The sequence below is a fragment of the Phaseolus vulgaris genome, chromosome 8 (assembly GCF_000499845.2).
Source record: "Phaseolus vulgaris cultivar G19833 chromosome 8, P. vulgaris v2.0, whole genome shotgun sequence".
NCBI classification, from domain to species: Eukaryota; Viridiplantae; Streptophyta; class Magnoliopsida; order Fabales; family Fabaceae; genus Phaseolus; species Phaseolus vulgaris.
The window spans coordinates 15,202,133-15,225,093 of NC_023752.2; the positions used below are offsets into that span (position 1 = coordinate 15,202,133).

General features: G+C 41.2%; 2 protein-coding genes across 2 annotated transcripts; both read left to right on the top strand.

Moving 5' to 3' along the window:
• Positions 1-7,990: 7,990 nt before the first annotated feature.
• Positions 7,991-9,106, top strand: LOC137824635 (uncharacterized). The gene has a single exon (XM_068630300.1). It carries the CDS (start codon positions 7,991-7,993, stop codon positions 9,104-9,106), a length of 1,116 nt encoding a protein of 371 aa, XP_068486401.1.
• Positions 9,107-14,945: 5,839 nt separating this feature from the next.
• LOC137824636 (uncharacterized) lies at positions 14,946-15,746 on the top strand. Its single transcript, XM_068630301.1, has one exon. It carries the CDS (start codon positions 14,946-14,948, stop codon positions 15,744-15,746), a length of 801 nt encoding a protein of 266 aa, XP_068486402.1.
• The last annotated feature ends 7,215 nt before the right edge of the window (positions 15,747-22,961 follow it).

Genomic DNA, 22,961 nt, shown 5'->3' on the forward strand with positions numbered 1-22,961 from the left:
GGTGAATCTTCCAAGCCACATTCTCCACAAAGAGCATTTATCCTTGGTGAATTGAAAGAAGCGAAAAGATCCCTTGCACAAAAAGATGAAGCCATTAGACAATCGGAGGAAAGATTACAAAGACTTTAGGTGACTAATGAGAGGTCCAACCATTCCAACCATGGAATGCGCCATTATCATAGACATTCTTCAAGAAGCTCTTGCAATTATCAAAGTCATGAAGAGGAAATCGAATGGAGGAGACAACATCATCATCATCATGGAGATAGGAATCACCATGAAGCCAAGCCTTATTTTCCATTTGTAATGTTACCAAGCTTTAGTGGAGATAGTGATCCTAATGTGTATTTAGGTTGGGAGGCTAAATGTGAACAAATTTTTGATGTGCATGAGGTCAAAGATGACTAAAAGGTGAAATTAGCCTCTCTAGAATTCATAGACTATGCCATGCAATGGTGGCATAAACTTGTAATGGACATTGGTTTAAGCAAGAGACAACCCGTGGTCTCTTGGGAGGACTTAAAAGAATGTATGTGCGCGAGGTTTGTTCCTCCTCCTTATAGGAATGAACACTTGTTGAAGTTCCAAAGGCTTCATCAAGGGCATAGGATGGTAGATGAATACTTTCAAGATTTAGAAACAACTTTGACTAAAATGAATATGCATGTTAATGAAGAGTCAAAGATAAAAAGGTTTGTAAGTGGTTTAAGAAGAGAAATTAAAGGAAGTGGTTCACTTAACCATCAAGGTAGAATCACACCTTTTGAAAACAACTTTCAAAGATACTCATAATGATGGTTTCTACAACTCTTCTAGGAAGGATGCAAATAAAATTTCTACTCAAATTTCTCCTTCAAATTTTTCCAAAGAAACCATTTCTCCCCAAAAAGTTTCTACACAAAATCCTTCTACCCCTAAGTCACCCACCGAAACTTCAAAATTCAAATGTTTTAAATGTTTAAGTTTTGGGCACATCGTTGCAAATTGTCCACTTAAAAAAACCATAATGTTAAATGCGGTAAATCAAGCCCTTATTACAACAAAAGATTAAAACACAAATGAAAAAGAAGAGGAAAGTCATGTGGGTCTCACTTTGTTCACTAAACCGGTATACTTCTTCCCTCTCTTTTTCATTTCTCCATAATTCTAAATACTTGACATTTTTGTTAAGAAAGTTTAGGGATATTATTGACATACCTCCTAAAAGTTTCCCACTTTTAAAAGGATTTTTACAAAAAAAGCATCCCTTCCCGAAACATCCTTTACAATCATGGCATGTATCTAGAATTATCCTATATGAAATCCCCAAGCTTCATGTACATAAGTTTGTTGCAAATCCTAATCTTAGAAATATCTTCTAAATTCGAGGCCGAATTCTCTCCAACTTGGGGAGCATGATGTAACCCAAAAATACATAAAGATGACCAAGGATGCTATACATGAAGAGTAATCTCAACAAGGAAATAAGGACTTCATCAATAGAAGAAATGGACAAGGCCCAAAGCATTTAAAGTTCCTCTTATTAGTCTTCTCAAAAGATGAGGCCCATGCCCAATTAATATCTTTTGTAATATTTTTAGAATAGTTTCAAAATAGAACATTAAAAGGGAAGTAGTAGGAAAAATCACTTTTCTAGAATAAGGAAGTGACTTGAAAAGGGGTGGCATTTACCTTGTCTTTTCATATGCCTTGCCTTTTCATTTACAAGTGACTCTTCATGTATTTTTACCTTTTCATGACCGGTCCTCTATTCCTATATAAACAAGAGCCTTGCTTTAGTAAATACAAGTTGAATATTGAAATTAAAAGTGAAGTTACTCTCTTGAATTTGAGTGGTTTCTTTGTGAGACTTGCTCTTCTTCTCTTTGTCTTATCTTGTGGGTCTTGGGAATCCTCAAGTGGCGACACTCTCACTCATCTTGGAGCCTTCCATCATCCAAGTGGCGTGATCACTCCCATTGTCTTCAACCACATAAGTTTCTTCAACTTTTCATCTTCTTCTTCCATACGCATTCTATATCAAAAACTCTAAAACATGTTTTGTTTCTTTTTCTTGATTTTCAATCGGTCAAATGTTGCTATTGAATGTTTCTAATCAATAGTTTCTCATTGGTTCTTGTTTTAATCAGTTGGAATTACTTGTTGACGTTCTATTCGGTTCATGTTCTTGAAATGGGTTTCCCATGGGTTTCCTAATTTGTGTTCTTGAAATGGGTTTCTAATGGGTTTCTTGATTTGTGTTCTTGAATTGTTTGTAGAATCTTGATCCAATTCTTGAAAGTGCCTTTTCATATGCCAACTCACATCATTTTGCTTGGTGCTCAAATGCACCAGGTGAAAGTTAACAAAGTGAGACTTCAAATCCTTATGTTGGACATACAAAATTCCCATCAATCTAAGATATAAATACCACACCTATTATGCCATGAAGCATTCCAAGAATAGGTGTTGAGAAGTCTCTTCCGAAGTTTGGCATAACCCATATCCAGAGGAGCCAACTACCATTCCTCTTCTACTTAAGCTACTACGAGTGGGCATTTTATCCAAAAGGACTCTTCATGCAGTAGTCAAAGCAGTGGTAAATGCTTTAACCTGCCACAACTGTTTGAAGAAGCCATCAAAATTGTAATTAGCTTTACTTTCCAAGCACTCATACGTGGATTTAACCGAGAACAGACCTAAAGGGTCCTTACCCTATACACAAAAGTCTTCTTCCTCCATATTTAGAGAGCCTAAAGTAATACACCTGAGCAATTTTTTTCTTGAGCTATTATGAAGTGTTCGAATTGTTGGGTCTATTAGTGTCTAAGTTCAAAAGGGGGGGTGAATTGAGCTTTTAAAATTTTTCACAAACAAAAATTGTTTTCCAGTAATCTGAGAAAAAGAACAGATTGATTCTAAAAAGAGCAAATTTATTTTCTGATTACTTATTCAAATCCAGAACCTTAATAAGATTAGCTTGAGATTAAAATATAGTTTTTCCAGAACAATGTAGGCTCTTTTACTACAACAAGATTTACACCCAGAATTTCAACTATGAATCATTAACAAGTGCTCTTGAAGAGAATATGAATCTTGAAAAGATTTATTTTAAAGATTTAATACTCTCTTTAAACAGCCAACACACAAATTTAGATATTTGCAAACAACAAAGAACTTATTCAGGATCTTTGAAGAACAATATGAACAAGCCCAGAAAGAACAAATTTAATTTTGATTCAACAGATTTATTTTCTGGAAAATTATCAACACTAATAACATCACCACTAACTTCATATCAAATAATACAATTTTCTACATCAAACACACACACACTAAGACTTGCTGAGAAGAAGCTTCATCCATTTTCAACACAAATATGATTGCACATAAAGAAAGGAACACGGTGGACTCAATCATGCATCCTGTTCCCATAAATGGCCTAATATCATACTCATAACAAAGATAAAGAGCATATTAAAAGTTATGAGGTAATATTGAAATGAATGAACAAAATAAAAAGGTATGAATATTTTTTATCAATAAAAAATAAATAAAATTAAAAGTGGAGTATTAGATGTATGTAATTTAATTTCATATTACTTTAAATGGATAAATTATTTTATTTTATTTTAGAATTTGGTGTACATGGAGAGTTCAAATTTTTTTAAAGAAATCTTTAATCATATTCATGATTTTTAAAAATTTCAAAAAATAGTATATGACAGATACAAATTCTAACTAAATTCTGTGCATATGACATTTGTGAAGAAAGTTTATTTGGTTCATACGATTTTAATAAGTAGAAAAAATATAACTGTGTGTATAATAAATTTGACATGAAAATTATTAAATAAAAATAAATTTTAGGGATAAAAAGTAGTTAGTTGTTATATGTACCATATTAGATACTATTTTAGAGACTTAATTAGTTTCTATTACTGATAAATAAATTTTAAATTGATATTTAATTAACTATAAAAGTTTTAACTACCAACCTCCTAATCTAAATAATTGGCAGCTAATTAGATACAAATTTAAATATCAATAACTTTTTTAGTTTCTAAAATAATATATAAATTAGTCAATATAAAAATTAATTATTTTTTCGATAAATTAATTTATATTTAATTATTTGTAACAGTGCCACTTGTTTTATGAAAATCAAAATCAATAGATGAAGATCTTTAGTATATACCATTATAATAAGTGTTATTACAGTAGAACTAGACGTAAATAAATGAAAACAAAATGTTGTTGTTGTAAGTATAAAATGTTTAAATTTTTAACTATATTATATTTATTAAAATTGAAACAATAATAGATATAAATATATTAAAAAAATAAACTATAATAATTTTTTAACTTATTAAATGTGATTTTTTTTTCTAGTAAAATTATTGGGAGCATAATTTATATACTTAAAACTTATACATTTAAAAGTCGTATACTTTTTTTATTAAGAGTTGAATAAAAAAATTAACAATCAATTAAAATAAATTAAATCGAATTTTGACTTTTTTATATAGTTTTTTTTATAAAATATTTGTCTCATATTATGGGGACTAAAATAGTTTATTTTGCTTCGTTTTGCACCATATTGTAGGGTGAATCTTGAAAAATAGGAAAGATCTTCTTCAAAATAGTGAACGTTCATTAGCTACCACTCTCACAAAATTCCCTTTAAAAAATTTCAGAGTGTAAAATTATATTTTGATATAGAAAATTCATTTCATATAAATTATACATTAATGAAAATTATACATTTTGTGACTGATTTATATAAATGAAAATAAAGTGAAGATATATATAATATATAGAGATTTAGAATCTTCATCATCATCTGATCTGATATGTTGCATCGATTTAGCATAAACAATGGCAAAAGTGTCTTGGATTTTTATGGCCAAAGACTTTGCAACGACCACCTTTTCCGCAGGGATGGTTTAGACAAAGAGAATTACAATGTTTGTCGTCCTGTGTTCCTGGGTTCCAACTTCGTACACGGTTGTCAGAACAACAATACACATCCTTTTCTTCTATATCTTTTATGCTCATCCATTCACCTAAATCCTTCACATCAGTCTCCTTCATCGTTGATTATGTTCCACCTATATCTTCACACACCAATTATACATTATTCTAACACAATATCTACCATAATCACATACATTCATCATTAATACATGCATGCAACAACACATTTACTTTTAACTGAATCTAAAATGGTTAAGGCATACAACTTATAACAACAAAAAGTATAACCAAACTTTCTTAGTTTCTCCAATAATGAAACTCAATTTACCTAAGAATAAAACGATGACCAGAATGCAACCAAGAAGTGGTAAACATATTTTTGCTGCTATTGCCATCTTTATTTTATTCTATCACTATATCTCACCCAATATCAAACTCAAATAATAAAAGAAAAAAAAGCAATTATTTTCTGTGTATTAAAATTCTTCTAAAAACTATTCATATATATAATGGAAAATTATTGTTGTTGATAACCATATTAATACAATCTTCAATGTACTCATATCAATTACCCTTTATTTTAGAAACAAACTAAATCAAAAATAGTAATACACACTGTTCATAACCATATTCGCATCACATTTTTATATTTTAAAATCATAATAAGAAAGAATCTATTTTTAATCAATTTAATGTTATTATAATCATAATTATTATTTTTCAATAAACCAATATAATTTTATACCATTATTCATCAATAATTTATTTTTCAAAATAAAATATTTCAGTTATTAATATTTAAAAAATCACATTAATTTAAGAAATGTTTTAATTTCTCAGATTTATCTTTTTAAAAATATTTTGAAAATAAAATAGAGTAATAAGTTTTAATTTGAATAAAATTTTGATAGATTTAGTTTTCACCCTAATTCCATTCATCAATGTATTGTTGAAATCATAGTGTATTCCTTGAATCTTGAAAATTGAGTTTACTAGAGAATAAAATGAAGAGAAGAATGACAACAAGAGTAGAAGAGTTGTGGGTGAACCTTGATATTTCTATTTCTAATTTAGTTGGTAGTGTTGGGTAGACAGTAACAGGTTATATTATGGTTTGATATGTATATAGAAAGATAGTCTTTGAGGTCTCTACTCTCTATAAGGGTTGAACCACCCCTGAAGTGGGTCTATTTAATTTTATTACCTGATAAAAAAAAGTCATATTTCTATATTTTTTTATTTAATTGCTTTTTAGGAATAACAGAAGCATTGCGATATATATCGCTAAAGGGACATGCGTTACCTGCAAAAAAACTAGCTTTATTAACATAAGCTTTTTTTATCGACAAGAAAAAATAAATAAATATGGGTCACTTCCAGAGTGGTCCAACCCTTATACACCATCCTGACCGCCTAACAAAAATGATCAATTTCTGTACCGTCCCGTCCCCGGGCGCTGACTAAAAGTCAAAGTCAACGTGTGGTATGACCCCTCGTGGGACCCAAAGAAGAAAGTCAACAGATTGACCGCCTGAGGCATCGCCGGTTTTATGCGTCGCCAGTAGGGAGCGTCGCCTTGCTAAGGCGTCGCCAGGTTAAAGTATCGCCAAGTAAAGGCGTCGCCAAGACAAAAGCACCAAGCTAAGACACCACAAGGAGGCTTCGGGCCTCGATAGTTCAAAACAGTAACAAAGAGAAGAGAAAGGTGGCCTCAAGGCCATAAGTTCTAGTACCAGTAGGGGGTAACCTGACTCGTGAAGTGTCCATGCCACTGCTGGGAGACCCTGGGACAGATACGACCCATGAGAGGGCCACGACCAGGGGAGAACCACGTGCATGGCACGAGAGAAAGGTAGATACACCCCCATGGCGAGTGACTCGAGCCTTGGGCGCATGAGTTGACGCCCAGAAAGTCACCCCACGCGCCAGATGCACTTCAAGGAAGGAGGACTCACACAATGGATTAACCCTAAGTTGGGTTACGGCGCTGTGAGGCCCTCCACACAGAGTAACGATCAAGTCAGAAAGACACGTGGCAATTAGCACGTGCTGATTAAATGTTTCAGTGAAAGTTTGCCAAGGTACGCGTTAATTCAGTTAAGATTCGAACGTCCCAAGGAACATTTTTATACGCTTTCAATGCGCTTTAAATGCATAAGGCATATAAGAAGGGGCCTTGGGTCATTTGAGGGGATCCGAGTTTTAACCTAATTCTCACAGTCTTACAAAGAACACAACCCTAGTTGCTTTTGTTGCGCACCCACTGTGAGCACAAGACAATTAGGGCAGTACAGTTTTAGTTATTCAGGATAGCTTTTGACCAACTTGAGAGGGTGTGTCACCTTTGATGTTTCTCGCTAGTTGACTTGATCGTCGGAGTGCAAACGGCCGCGAGGGCGCCCCTTTGTTCACTTCTTTTCAGGTATTCACAGACGGAGCGGAACGAAGGTGCCCTAGCTCGTGAGGACAAGCCACGCGCAAAGACGACCCTGGTCAACCGGCGGGAACATTTGGCGCCCACCGTGGGGCCGATATAAAACGTCAGTCCCACTACACAAGTTTTTCAGTTCCAGTTCTCAAAGCCCAGATAAGTTAAGAAGGTTTCCAGAAAGTCACGAAGATGAGACCTGCGCGCTCTAGGAGTGAAGAGATGACCATGCAACAACTAGCGGGCATGATGCAAGGCTGGCAGGAAGCAATGGCAGCATCGAAAGCGGAGCAAGAGCGCATGCAGGCGGACCTCGCAGCTTCTCAGGCGAGAAATGATGAGCTCCACCGTGCCAACGAGGAGTTACGCCGTGGATGGCACGATGTAGACGCGCCTGAGACCGACTCCCCGCCTAGAGAATTCACAACACCATTCTCACAGGCGATCCTAGAGACTACGATCCCCATCACGTTCACGAGGCCCAAGGTAACCTTCACAGGGATGGAGGATCCTGAGGCGCACCTCACTGCGTTCCACACACAGATGATGTTGGTTGGCGGTTCTGATGCTGTAAGGTGCAAGCTCTTTATGAGCACTTTGACTGGGATGGCTATGGATTGGTTCGTCAGCCTCCCAGAGGGTCACATCACGTCTTTCGCACAACTCTCACGACTATTCAGAGAGCAGTATTTAGCCAACAGGGCCCCAGCCCCAGTTTCGTACGACCTTTTCGACGTGAAGCAATACCAAGGGAAAACCCTGAAAGAGTACATAAGCCGCTTTGGGGCACAGGTGTTGAAGGTGGGTACCACAGACGAGCCCATGATCATGTACACATTTAGGAAGGGGGTGTGTCCTGGATCTTTTAGTAAATCGCTAAACCGCAGCCGCCCCAAGACCTTTGCTGAAGTAAGGCGTCGAGCGGTAGAACACATTGCCTCAGAGGGCGAGGTGTACGAGAAGTGCACGACTGCTGCACCTGCGCAACCAAGGGCGCAGATACGCACACAACCCGCTAGGGTCCACGAAGCTGCCACAGAGAGAAGAAACCCAGACAGGAAGCGCACCTACGAGACAAGGAGGACCCAGCCTAGGGGTCGGGCAGAAGGGAGGAAAGAGGGAAATAGACCACTAAGGCACAACTTTGTAGTGGAACTCAAAGACCTCATCGTGGTGCCCAATATAGCTGACAGGTTGAGGCCACTAGTGAAGTCTGACAAGATACTAGGACCTCACAAGGAATCATGGTGCAAATTTCACGAGGCATTTGGGCACCATATTAACAATTGTTTGGCGCTGGGATATCAGTTGGATGAGCTTGTGAAGAATGGTTTCTTGAAGGATTTTCTCGCTGGATCAACTGCAACCCCAGACGCGGCAACGCCAGAGGAAGGTCAAGCGCATGAAGTCCCAACTCACGGAGAAGTGCACACCATCTCTGACGGCTTTTCCGGGGGAGGACCCACTGCCTCTCAACGAAAGAAATACGTAAGGTCAGTAAACTTGGTTGCAGAAGAATTTCCGGACGACCCGTGGGAGTCAGACCTCGTTTTCACAAGAGCTGACCAGCGGGATGTCGTCCCACATGACAATGACCCGGTGGTCATTTCGGTAGTCACGACGGGAAGAAAGGTAATAGGGTTCTCGTCGACCAGGGCAGTTCCGCAGATGTCATGTTCTGGACGACCTTCAACAAGCTACAATTATCCCCTGACCTCTTGAGACCCTATAATGGATGCTTGTATGGATTTGCAGATAACCCGGTAGAGGTACGTGGCTACTTGGAGCTGAGGACGACGTTCACTGATGGAACGGCGTCGCGTACCGAAAGCATCCGGTACTTGGTGGTTAACGCCAACTCATCTTATAACATTCTGTTAGGCAGACCCGCCTTGAACAGATTAAGGGCGGTGTCCTCCACATGCCACATGAAGATGAAGTTACCAGACCTTAGTGGCAAGGTGATAGTCATCAAGTCAGACCAAAAAGAGGCCTGAAAGTGCTATGAGAATAGTTTAAAAACAAAGAGAGGCGAAGTCATGGTGATCGAGCGACCACCAGTCTCAGATTCACCTACAGAATTAGAATCATTGGGAGAGGCGACGCCCGCAGAGTCCACGCCACTCGAAGCCACCTTAGGGCGACACCTATAGAAGACGCACATGCAGAAGGAAAAAACGGCGAGGCCTCGCCGATGGAAGGAGCACATGGAAAGGCCTCGCCCGCAAATGAAGTACCAAGGATTGTATGGGCTTACCACACCACGCCTCAATCCTCCACCATAGAGACGCCCTTCAGCTTAGTATATGGATCGGACGCCATGGTCCCAGTGGAGATCCACGAGAGCTCGCCTCGTTTCCTTGGTTTCGTGGCGGAAGAGCCCAACGAAGAAAGTAGGGTGAACCTGGACCTGATAGTTAAAGCTAGAGAAGAAGCAAAAATTAAGGCTGAGGCCTTGAAGAGAAGAGTGGAGCGTCAGTACAGCTCCCAGGTGAAGCTGCGACAGTTCCAGGCCCACCCCAAGTGGACTGGACCGTTCATGATAACCAAGGCCAAAGGGAATGGTTTGTATAAGCTAGAGACTTTAGAAAGGGGCCCCATCCCACGTAGCTGGAATGCGGCGAATTTAAAGTTTTATTTCAGTCGATGTTATTCCAGTTGAAGTTTGTAAAGGGGACACTCTTTTTCCCTCCCGGGGGTTTTTTAATGAGGTCACCCAAATAAAGAAAAGAGAACTTTAAGATATTTTCGCTTTAGTTTTTCTCTCATTAGAATGTAAGATCAAAGGTTAAAGAAACAAAGACGAAAACTTGAGGCGCCACCAAGACAAGTCGTCGCCAAGAAGAATCGTCTCCAAGATGAGGCGTCGCCAAGAAGAGGCGTCACCCAGATAAGGCGATGCCAAGATAAGGCGTTGCCAAGATGAAGCGTCGCCAAGAATAGGCATCGCTAAGACAAGGCGTCGCCAAGATAGCGATGCCAAGACAAGGTGTCACTAGAACAGGGCGTCGCCAGCACAAGGTGTCGCCACCAGATAACTGAGCAGAAGTCGAGTTCAGGGCAAGATAACAGGTATGTTTAGTGTAAGTTAAAATTCGGGAGCCTAGTCCTTGATCAGGGGTTAAAGGATTCCTTCGGGACGCCCCCTCCTCAAGTATGAACAATTAGTCCGGTACCAGATATCAGTATGAATTAAAATCCGGGCGCTTAGTCCTTGAGCAGGGGTTAACGGATTCCTTCGGGACGCCCCCTCCTCCGGTATGAACAGCTAGACATAAGTTAAAAACCCGAGCGCTTAGTCCTTGAGCAGGGGTTAAGAGATTCCTTCGGGACGCCCCCTCCTTAGGTATGAATAGCTGGCCCCGGTATCAGACGATAGATGCAAGCTAAAATCTGGGTGCCTAGTCCCTGAGCAGGGGTCAAGGGATTCCTTCGGGACACCCCCTCCTCAGGTAGGAACAGCTAGCCCCAGCGTCTGATGTTTAAAACGTTACACCTTGGTGTTTTCAGACACCTTGAGGATGATACGGTGTTGCAATAGCAGACCTCTCCTCAGTCGTGGGCACCAAATGCAAAAAGATAAGGGCTGAGTTACCCTGGTGTTTTAGACACTCCATGGACGATACGGTACTATAGTTTAGATCTCTGCATGGGCGTGGGCACCAGAGCGCAACTTTTGTCCCAAAGTATTTAGACACACTAAGGAGACCTTTGCCTTTTGGAACGAAGGCAAAGGAGTCCTTGAAATGCAACTCGTAGACATGTACAAAGGTGATCTAGTCAACCGGCAGGAACAACAACCACCTTTACACAAGAAAGAATAAGGAAAGAAAGCACTTGAAAAGAAGATGCAAGAAACCTAAAACAACAACACTTTTCTGCAGTTTAGCAATGACAAAACCTCAACCCTTGACCAAGGCACACAATGAACAAGCACACTTGAATTCTTTGAGAGAACCTTTCAAGAAAACATTCAAAGCTTTTTGTCTCTCTATGAAAACTCTTTTATCTGTGTTCAAAAACGTGATCAGTCAATTTTTCATGTGAGATGTGTCTCTCTTTATATAGAAACCAATTCATAAGAATTTTTCAAAAAATAGTTGAAAGCTGTTATAAAAAGAACAAGTTGAAATTAAAATAAATGGATTGTTTTTATGAAATACACAAGTTGATTTTAAAACCACTTCCAACTCATCAACGGGTTGCAACAAACTCTTTGGTGCCGTAACAGAATTTTGAAAACCATTAACCAGTTCAGAAATAAATCTATTGTTTTACAAATCAATAAATTTAATTTTGTGCAGTAACCTGATTTTGAGAAAACTTAAGGTAGTTGATAAAAGAGTTTTGAAAAACTTTTTGTGCTTGATCTTACCACCTTGGTTAAGGATATGAAGTAGGTCACGAAGCAAAAGGTCACCTTAATCTCACTCTAACCTATTATGACCACTAATAACATCACCACTAACTTCATATCAAATAATACAATTTTCTACATCAAACACACACTAAGACTTGCTGAGAGGAAGCTTCATCCATTTTCAACACAAATATGATTGCACATAGAGATAGGAACATGGTGGACTCAGTCATGCATCCTGTTCCCATAAAATGGACTAAGATCATACTCATAAGAAAGATAAAGAGCATATTAATAGTTATGAGGTAATATTCAATTGAATGAAAAAAAAATACAAAAGTATGAATATTTTTATCAATAAAAAATAAATAAAATTAAAAGTGGAGTATTAGAAGTATGTAATTTAATTTCATATTACTTTAAATGGATAAATTATTTTTTTATTTTAGAATTTGGTTTACATGGAGAGTTCAAAATTTTTTAAAGAAATCTTTAATCATATTCATGATTTTTGAAAATTTCAAAAAATAGTATATGACATATACAAATTCTGACTAAATTCTATGCATATGACATTTGTGATGAAAGTTTATTTGGTCCATACGATTTTAATTAGTAGAAAAAATATAAATGTGTGTATAATAAATTTGACACACACTATATGAAAATTATTCAATAAAAATCAATTTTAGAGATAAAAAATGATTAGTTGTTATATGTACCATATTAGATACTATTTTAGAGACTTAATTAGTTTCTATTACTGATAAATAAATTTTAAATTGATATCTAATTAACTATCAAAGTTTTAGCTACCAACCTCATAATCTAAATAACGGGTAGATAATTAGATACAAATTTAGATATCAATAACTTTTTTAGTTTCTAAAATAATATATAATTTAGTCAATATAACAATTAATTATTTTTTCGATAAATTAATTTCTATTTAATTATTTATAACAGTGTCACTTGTTTTATGAAAAACAAAATCAATAGATAAAAATGTTTAGTGTATACCATTATAATAAGTGTTATTACATTAGAACTAGACGTAAATAAATGAAAACAAAATGTTGTTGTTGTAAGTTTAAAATGTTTAAGTTTTATAAAATATATTATATTTATTAAAATTGCAACAATAATAGGTATAAATATATTAAAAAAATAAACTATAATAATATTTTACTTTTTAAATGTGATTTTTTTTAATAAAATTATTGGGAGCATAATTTATATACTTAAAACTTATACATTTAAAAGTGGTATACTGTTTTTTTAAGAGTTGAATAAAACAAATTTAACAATCAATTACAATAAATTAAATCGGATTTTGACTTTTTTTTATATAGTTTTTTTTTTAAATATTTGTCTCATATTATGGGGACTAAAATAGTTTATTTTGGTTCTTTTTGCACCATATTGTAGGGTGCATCTTTAAAAATAGGAAAGATCTTCTTGAAAATAGTGAACGTTCATTAGCTACCACTCTCAAAAAATTCACTTTCAAAAATTTTAGAGTGTAAAATTATAATTTGATATAAAAAATTCATTTCATATATATTATACATTAATGAAAATTATATATTTTGTGGCTGATTTATATAAGTGAAAATAAAGTGAATATATATATATATATATATATATATAATATCGAGATTTAGAATCTTCATCATCATCTAATCTGATATGTTGCATGGATTTAGCATAAACAATGGCAAAAGTGTCTTGGATTTTTATGGCCAAAGATTTTGCAACGACCACCTTTTCCACAGGGATGGTTTAGACAAAGAGAATTACAATGTTTGTCGTCCTGTGTTCCTGGGTTGCAACTTCGTACACGGTTGTCAGAACAACAATACACATCCTTTTCTTCTATATCTTTTATGCTCATCCATTCACATAAATCCTTCACATCAGTCTCCTTCATCGTTGATTCTGCTCCACCTATATCTTCACACACCAATTATACATTATTCCAACACAATATCTACCATAATCACATACATTCATCATTAATACATGCATGCAACAACACATTTACTTTTAACTGAATCTAAAATGGTTAATGCATGCAACTTATAACAACAAAGAGTATAACCAAACGTTTTTAGTTTCTCCAGTATGAAACTCAATTTACCTAAAAATAAAACGATGACCAGAATGCAAGAAAGGAGTGGTAAACGTGTTTTTGCTGCTATTGCCATATTTATTTTATTCTATCACTATATCTCACCCACTTTCAAACTCAAACAATAAGAGAAGAAAATACGAGCAATTGTTTTCTGTGTATTAAAATTCTTCTAAAAACTATTCATATATATAATGGAAAATTATTGTTGTTGATAACCATATTAATACAATCTTCAATGTATTCATATAAATTACCCTTTATTTTAGAAACAAAATAAATAAAAAATAGTAATACAAACTGCTCACAACCAAATTCACATCACATTTTTATATTTTAAAATCATAATAAGAAAAAATCCATTTTTAATCAATTTAATATTATTATAATCATAATAATTATTTTTTCAATCAACCGATATAATTTTATACCATGATTCATCAATAAATTTTTTTCAAAATTAAATATTTCACCTATTAATATTTAAAAAATCACATTAACTTAAGAAATGATTTAATTTCTCATATTTATCTTTTTAAAAATATTTCGAAAATAAAATAGAGTAATAAGTTTTTATTTGAATAAAATTTTGATAGATTTAGTTTTCACCCTAATTACATTCATCAATATATTGTTGAAATCATAGTATATTCCTGAATCATGAAAATGAGTTTACTAGATAATAAAATGATGAGAAGAATGACAACAAGGATAGAAGAGTTGTGGTTATAAAATGATGAGAAGAATGACAACAAGGGTAGAAGAGTTGTGGTTATAAAATGATGAGAAGAATGACAACAAGGGTAGAAGAGTTGTGGTTGAACCTTGATATTTCTATTTCTAATTTAGTTGGTAGTGTTGGGTAGACAGTAGGAGGTTATATTGTGGTTTGATATGTATATCGAAGGATACTCTTTGAACTCACTACTTTGTATAAGGGTTAAACCACCCCTGAAGTGGGTCTATTTAATTTTATTACTTACTAATAAAAAAAAGTTATCTTTCAGTATTTTTATTTAATTTCTTTTTAGGAATAATAGAAGCATTGTGATATGTATAGCTAGAGGGACATGCGTTACTTGCATAGAAAACTTGAAGAGAAAGACCGAGGAGACCGCTCAAAAGAAGGAGCAGGAGCTGCAGGTTCCCCACAGGGAGAACGAAGAGATGAAAAAGAAGCTCGGCAGGTCCTAGACCTCTCCTCCCAACCCAGGGCCGCCGAAGGGGCGAGAGACAGACTCCCTCCCCGGGAGACTGAGATGGACGACAAGTCATGCTGGGTCCGGTCCGCTCAGACAACCGTTACGACCGACTCGACCCGCCGACATCCTTTTACCAACACTATCTTTGAAGTCCCACTACCAGACAAGTGGAAGGGTTTCAACCGAGACCGATATGACGGGTCTACCGACCCGGACGAGCATATTGATGCATACACTACCCACATGTGTGTCTATACCTCGGATGACGCAGTGTTATGCCGAGTGTTTCCTACGTCTTTGAAGGGAGCAACCCTTAGTTGGTTCACCAAGCTCTTACCCAACTCCATTGACAGTTTTGCCTCACTTGTGGCGAAGTTTGAGACCCAGTTCGCCACCAGCCGGCCGCGCCACCTGACATCCATCGCCCTGGTGGGCATCCGCCAGAAGAAGGGAGAGTCCTTGAGAACCTTTGTTGACAGGTTCAGCAAGGTGGCAATGAGCATCCAGAATCTGAGCCCGGACGTTGCCATGCATCACATGATGACAACCCTACGTCTAGGGCCCTTTGCTGACAACCTGTGCATGCAACCGGCCGATAGGCTGGACAAGCTGAGAAAGAGAGCTGGTAAGTACATGCAGCTGGAAGAAATCAGAGAGTTCCGTAACTAGGCCCGTGTCGAGGCCAGTGGAGATAAGAACAAGGAGGAGAAAGACCTCCAAGGCCGACCGAGTCAAAGGAACGACCGACGCAAAGACAACTGGGGCCGAGAGGGGAAGAATTCTGGACGATGCTCTCAACGCCGAGTTGATCCCTCCTCCAAGGAAAGTGGCCAACCCAAATAATGTCGACCGAAGAAAGCAGTGTCGGTACCATCAAAACAACGGGCACTCGACCGAGGAGTGTCAGGCTCTAAAGGATAAGATCGAGGAACTTATCCAGGTTGGGCACCTCCGCCGATTCGTCAGGAACGGCCGAGACCCAACGGAACCCCCTAGGCGAACAAGGTCACCACAGCGCGGTCGAAATGATGGAGATCACAGAGACGACCGACAGCCTAGGACTGATAGAAGAGGTAACCGAGAAGTTATCGAAACCATAGCTGGCGGCTTTGCCAGGAGAGGGAGCACCAACAACACCCGGAAGAAACACCTGCGGGCGGTGCACCAGGTGAACGCGGTGGCATTTCGATCGAGGATGCCACCTATCACCTTTACGGACGAGGACTTCAAGGGTGTGGATTATTGCCAACAGGACAACCCGATGGTAATATCAGTCGACAAAGACTAATTCACCATCTGAAAGACCCTCGTGGACCACTGATGTTCAGTAGACATCCTCTACTGGAAAACGTTCAAGGCCATGAGGATGACCGAGACTGAGATGATGCCTTACGACGACCATGTAGTAGGGTTCTCGGGTGAGAGGGTGGGTACCAAGGGCTACATTGAGCTCTACACCACCTTTAGCGAGGGGAAGAACACCAAGACTATAAAGATCCGGTATCTGGTCATCAATGCCAATACCTCCTACAACATCCTCCTCGGTCAACAGGCTGATGGCCATAGTATCGACCCCTCACCTGGCAATGAAGTTCCCTTCCAAGACGGGGGACATTCTTACGATCCATGTGGACCAGAAGGAGGCACGAGAGTGCTATGCCGAAAGCCTCCGGGTGGAACCCTTAAGGTACGACACCTCTCCCAAGAGAAAGTCCTCCTGAAAGCACCGTTCACCCAGGGGGGGCTCGACCAATGTCAGTCGAGCCAACCGTCGTGTTGGTAGACCTTGATCCCCGTGCGACTGAGGATAGATTGGAGGCAAGAGAAGAGCTGAGGAGAGTACCCCTCTTGGACGAAGACACAACACTTCTGTAGGGACGACCATGGCCGCTGCCGAAGCCGAGATCATGCACGACGCGCTGAAGAAGAATATGGACATGTTCGCATGGACACCGACCGACATGCCAGGGGTGAGCCCTGACGTCATCACCCATCGACTGTCGATATTCAAAGAAGCCTGACCGATCTCCCAGAAGAAGAGGGATTTGGGCGATGAAAAACACCTAGCAGTAAAGGGAGAATCCGAGAAGCTTCTGTCGGCCAGATTCATACCGGAGGCCCGATACATGACTTGATTGGCCAATGTCGTCATGGTCACCAAACCGAATGGTAACTGGAGGATGTGTGTCAACTACAGAAACCTCAACAGCGCATGCCCAAAGGATACCTATCCCCTCCCAAATATCGATCGCCTAGTGGATGGGGCGGCCGACCATAAAATTCTGATCTTTCTGGACACTTACTCTGGTTATAACCAGATAAGCATGCACCCGAGGGACAAGGAGAAGACGTCCTTCATGACGGCCGACGCTAACTACCACTACGAGGTTATGCCGTTTGGCCTCAAGAACGCAAGGGTGACCTACCAGCGCCTCATGGACAAAATCTTTAAAGGCCTAATCGGTCGGGCGATAGAGGTATATATGGACGACATAGTCGTAAAGTCCGACTCTTTCGAACAACATCTGAAGGACCTCGACGAGGTGTTCAAGGCCCTCAGGGGGGTCAACATGAAGCTCAACCCCGAGAAGTGTACATTTGGGGTTGAGGGAGGGAAGTTTCTAGACTTCATGCTCACCCACCGGAGGATAGAGGCCACCCCCGACAAATGCCAAGCCATACTTTCCATGAGAAGTCCGAAGAACATCAAGGAGGTACAACAACTCCTAGGGCGCCTGACCGCCATCTCCAGGTTCATTCCCCGTCTGGCCGAGAAGACGAGACCCATGGTCCAGCTGCTTCGGAAGGCCACAAAAATCAGCTGGGACGATCGATGAGAAGAAATCTTCAAACAGTTCAAGGAGTTCCTGACATCCCCAGCTGTCATCCAGAAGCCGAGACCCGACCACCCAATCCTGGTGTATCTGGTGGTCTCGGAGGAAGCAGTCAGTGTTGCTTTGGTGCAAGAGGCCGAGGGCGAGGAATGGTCGATATACTTCGTCTGCCAAACCTTCCACGCGCCGAGACGAGATACCAGATGATTGAGAAGGTGGCTCTTGCCCTATTCCTCACAGCAAGACGGATGCACCCCTACTTCCAAACCACTTAATAACTCTAACGACCGACTATCTCATTTTTAAAAATTTTATCTAAGCCGGACCTTTCAGGGAGAATGATAGGTTGGTCGGTCGAACTGTCCGAGTTCGACATACGCTATGAATCGAGGGGCGCCATCAAATCTCAGTGCCTGGCCGACTTCTCGGTCGAACTGAAACCACTGCCCCCCCTCTCGGGCGGGTGGACGCCTATGTGGACGGCTCGTCAAAGAAAACGGCTTGTGGAGAGGGAATCGACAAAAGGACAACAAAAGGGCCGACATCTTGTCTAAGTTGTCGGTCACCAAGAAGAAGAGCCACCAGAGATCAGTCATACAGATATGGCTAAGGCACCCCAGTGTGTCCGAGACCGAATGTCTTGCAATAGACGAGGTCGAGGTTGAGACCTATAACTGGATGGCACCCATCATCCAGTACATGAAGGACGACACCTGCAAGCTAGAGTAAGAAAAGTCAATGAAACAACAGTGTTCCCGATACACCATGATCAACAAAGACTTGTACCGAAGAGGATACTCGACCCTCCTACTGAAATGCATCACCAACAAACGGCCGAGTACATTTTGGTTGAGATTCACGAGGGAATCTGCGGAAACCACTCTGGGGCGAGGACGATGGCCGCTAAGGTCCTGCGGGCCGGCTACTACTGGCCGACCGTCCAGGGTGACTGTGCCGAGTACGTGAAGAAATGTGCCAAGTCTCAGGAGTTCGACCCTCTCCATCACAGAAGGACGGAAGAGCTGCACAGTATCATCTTCCCATGGTCGTTCACCATCTGAGGGATGGACATCATCGGTCCCTTTGTTCCAGGAAAAGGGCAGACCAAGTTCCTCCTTGTGGGAGTCAACTACTTTACCAAATGGATCGAGGCCGAACCCCTTGCATCCATCTTGGCCAAAAACGTCCAAAATTTCGTATGGAAAAGCATTGTTTGCCGATTCGGCGTCCCCCACGCAATAATCACTAATAATGGTCGATAGTTTATTGACTGAGGCCTGCAATCCTTCTATGACGACCTAGGCATCAAGTCTGTTACGGTCTCGGTAGAACACCCGCAAACCAACGGGCAGGCCGAGGCTGCCAACAAGGTCATACTCAATGAGTTGAAAAAACGCCTGGGCAAGGCAAAAGGTCGATGGACCGAGGAGCTGATAGAAGTACTCTGGGCGTACAGATGCACCCTCCAGACTACCACACAGGAGACACCCTACAGCCTGACATATGGGGTCGAGGCCATGATCCCAGTCGAGGTGGCTGAACCCACCATACGAAGACAGATGTTCGACCTCACCCTAAACGAGGAAAGCCTAGCGGTCAACCTTGATTTGGTAAGTGAGTTTCGTGACAAAAAGCGGGATTGAGGAGGTCGCCTGCAAGATCCGGGCGTCAAGGAGATCCCTTCTGGTCGAAGAGCTTCCAGAAAGGAGACCTTGTTTGGAGAATGCGCACAATGCGAGAAAAAACGAAGGGAAGTTCTCGTCCAACTAGGAGGGACCTTTTCAAGTCTGAGAAGTCGCAAAGGGGGGAGATTATCACTTAGAGTGGCTTTCGGGCAAAATTCTACCGAGGACGTGGAATGCCACGCACCTCAAGTTTTATTACATATGAATTTAATAAAGTCACGCACTCTTTCCTCACCCTACCAGGGAGTTTTTATGAGGCGTTTTCATCAAAGTACTAGCACTATTCTCCCGCAACCCCTCGGCTCGGTCAGGATGAAGCCCTAACCGGCATACCCTGCCGAGACCGATCAACCAGGTTTGATATGGATGAAGCCTTAACTGGCATACCCTGCCAACACCTCTCTCGGCTTGGTCTGGATATAGCCCTAACTGACATACCCTGCTGAGACCAATCAACTAGGTTTGGTCTGAGTGAAGCCTTTACCGGCATACCCTGCCGAGACCGATCAACCAGATTTGGTCTTGATGAAGCCTTAACCGGCATACCATGCCGAGACCGATCAACCAGGTTTGGTCTGTAGGAAGCCTTATCTGGCATACCCTGCCAACACCTAACACTTGGCTCGGTCTGGATGAAGCCCTAACCGGCACAACCCTGCCGAGACCGATCGATACACACCCAAGTTAACATCGTAACTTGGCACAAACAAAATCACAGTTAATGGCCGACCGCCCATATTAACTTGTTCGAATAACGCTGTTCCGGCCGGTTGACCTGGGACGTCTTTGTGCGCAACCTCACCCGTCAGCTAGGGACTCCTTCCCACTGGTTACCTATGGATTCCTGCAAAGAAGGACAAAAGGGCGCCCTAGCGGCCGTTTGCACTCCGACGCTCAAGTCAGCTAGCAAGAAACACCAAAACTATGCACCTCCGTATCGGAGCACCGTGAATGGCACTCTGAAGGTGGTCAAAGAAACTGTCTCTAGTGTCTATTTTCTCCCTCTGGCAAACAACCTCTCTCTCTCTAGTCCCTTGTCCGTAATCTCAAGACTCGAGCAAGCAACTAGAGTGTACTCTGGGAAAGTCTGCCAAAAGTTCGAACCCCATTTTCAACATTCAAAGCGCTATTTAAGCTACTCCAGCATTCAAAGCGCCTTAAAGCGCATTTAATTATAAAACGTTCAGCGCATTTAAGATGTTTAAACCGCTTGGGAGCATTTATAGTACCTTAAACGCTCGAAACGGAAACTGTATTAAATAACCTTATTTACCTTGTACCTGACAAAATGGCGTTTCTATATTGACTTGGCTGTTGTACACGTGGAGGGCCTCACAGCGTCGTGACCCCATCTGAGGGTATTTCCTCGTGTGAGTCCTCCTACCTGGGAGTGCATCTGCGCAAGGGGTGACCCTTTGGGTGCCAACTCATGCCCCCAAACATCTAGTCACTCACTTTGAGAGCGTATCTACCTTCCTCTCGTACCCTGCACCCGGTTGCCCTCGGCGTGACCCTCCTCATGAGTCGTATCTATCCCAAGGGCGTCTCTGGGGCGGCAGGGGCACTTCACGAGTCAGGTTGCTCCACACTGGCGCTATTACTATGGCCTTGAAGCCACCTTTCTCTTCTCTTTATTACTACCCCGGATTATCGGGATTTGAGGTCTTCCCACGACGTCGCTCCCTCCATGGTCTTTCCTACCCATGGGTATCGGGGAACGACATTGTGATTGCCTTGCTTTTGTGACACTTGGCCTTGGCGACGCCTTGACTCGGCGACGCCTTCACCTAGGCGACGCCTTACCTTGGCGACGCTTCCTTTCGGCGACGCCCTGCCTCGGCGATGCTTGCACTTGGCGTCTCCTCACCTAGGCGACGCCTTATGTTGACTTTGACCCCGGTGTTGACTTTGACCTTGACTTTGTCAACGCCTGGATACGGAACGGTACACAAGCCCCCCAGTCTTAAGCTGAAGACTTGTCTTCAGCGCAAAGACTAAGGTCTCGCCCACGCCATCCACGTGTCACCCTGGTGACGTGTCATTCTTTGCTGACGTGACACTTCTTGAAACTATTTACGTGACATTCTCTGAACCATTGGGGTGCCCTTAATGGCTGATTGGACATCCTCTGAAGCGGGGAAGGTAACACCTTTTGGGGCCACGCTTAATCACGTGCCACGTGGCTCATCACACAGTCAGCCTCTAAAGTTCCTTGCGCTCCCCTTGAGCGCTTAATCCTTTGACACGCGGCTCGATCACACGGTCCCCAATTAGCGCCTTTGGGGTTGCAAATGTAACGTTTAAGTTACCCAAAACCCCGCGCACAAACCACTGTTTCATCCATTCTCTCTGCATTTCCGCACTGTTCATCGCCTTCGAGCTCTTACTCTGCGATCTCTACTCTTTCCTTCGCACTTCCATTCCTTCCACACTTCGACATTAAAAGGTATGGTTTTTCCATCTCCATGACTCTTCTTCTTCGTCGCATTGCATCGCTGTGTATTGAACTGCCTGGGACTGTTTATGTTTCTGCGTTTCTGCATCCTTTCACTCCTCCGTTCTCTTCTCCTCCTTTCTGGGTTTCTTCGTGTGGGTGGCATTTTCTAGGGTTTTGTTCCCTTTTCTGCCTTGGCATCGCTTGTTAAACCCCTTTTCCTTTCTTCTTTTTCCAGTTATTTATCTGCATCATGGTGCGCCTGAAACCAAGGTTCGGTTCTCCCCCCAAGACCGAATATAAGGCCCTCTATACACGGGCCCCTGACGAGCTTTTAAATGAGTGCACCAGTCTGACGACCTTTCAGGACTTGGAGAACCATCGCGGTGATCCCCATTTGTACAATTTCAATGCCTTCTGCCGCACCCATGATGCCCACATTTCCGTTCGTCCCGGCAGGCTAGGGGAACCTATTTGTGTGGAGAACAGACCCAGGAAAGGGAACCCCTTATTCTTCATGTATCAAACTGTATTTAAACGCATCGGGGTACGCCTTCCCTTCACACCCTTCGAGAGGGAACTCCTCACGGAGATCAATACGGCCCCTGCCCAGTTACATCCCAATAGCTGGGCCTTCGTTCGGGCCTTTCAGATTCTTTGCGGGTATCTAGGCGTCCTCCCTTCTGTGGATGTCTTTTTACACTTCTTCGAGGTGAAAAAGCAGGGGAAAAGCTTCTGGGTAAGCTTTTCCGGGATCGCTGGCAGGATCCTTCTTTCCCTCTTCCAGAACTCGTACAAAAGCTGGAAGGGAAAATTCTTCAGGGTGTGCTGCGCCAAGCATGACCCCACAGCCTTGGACGGCTTCCCTCTATATTGGACAGAGCATCCCAAGCTGCTCAAGGCCAAGGCCCTGGATGAGCTGTCCTCTGGT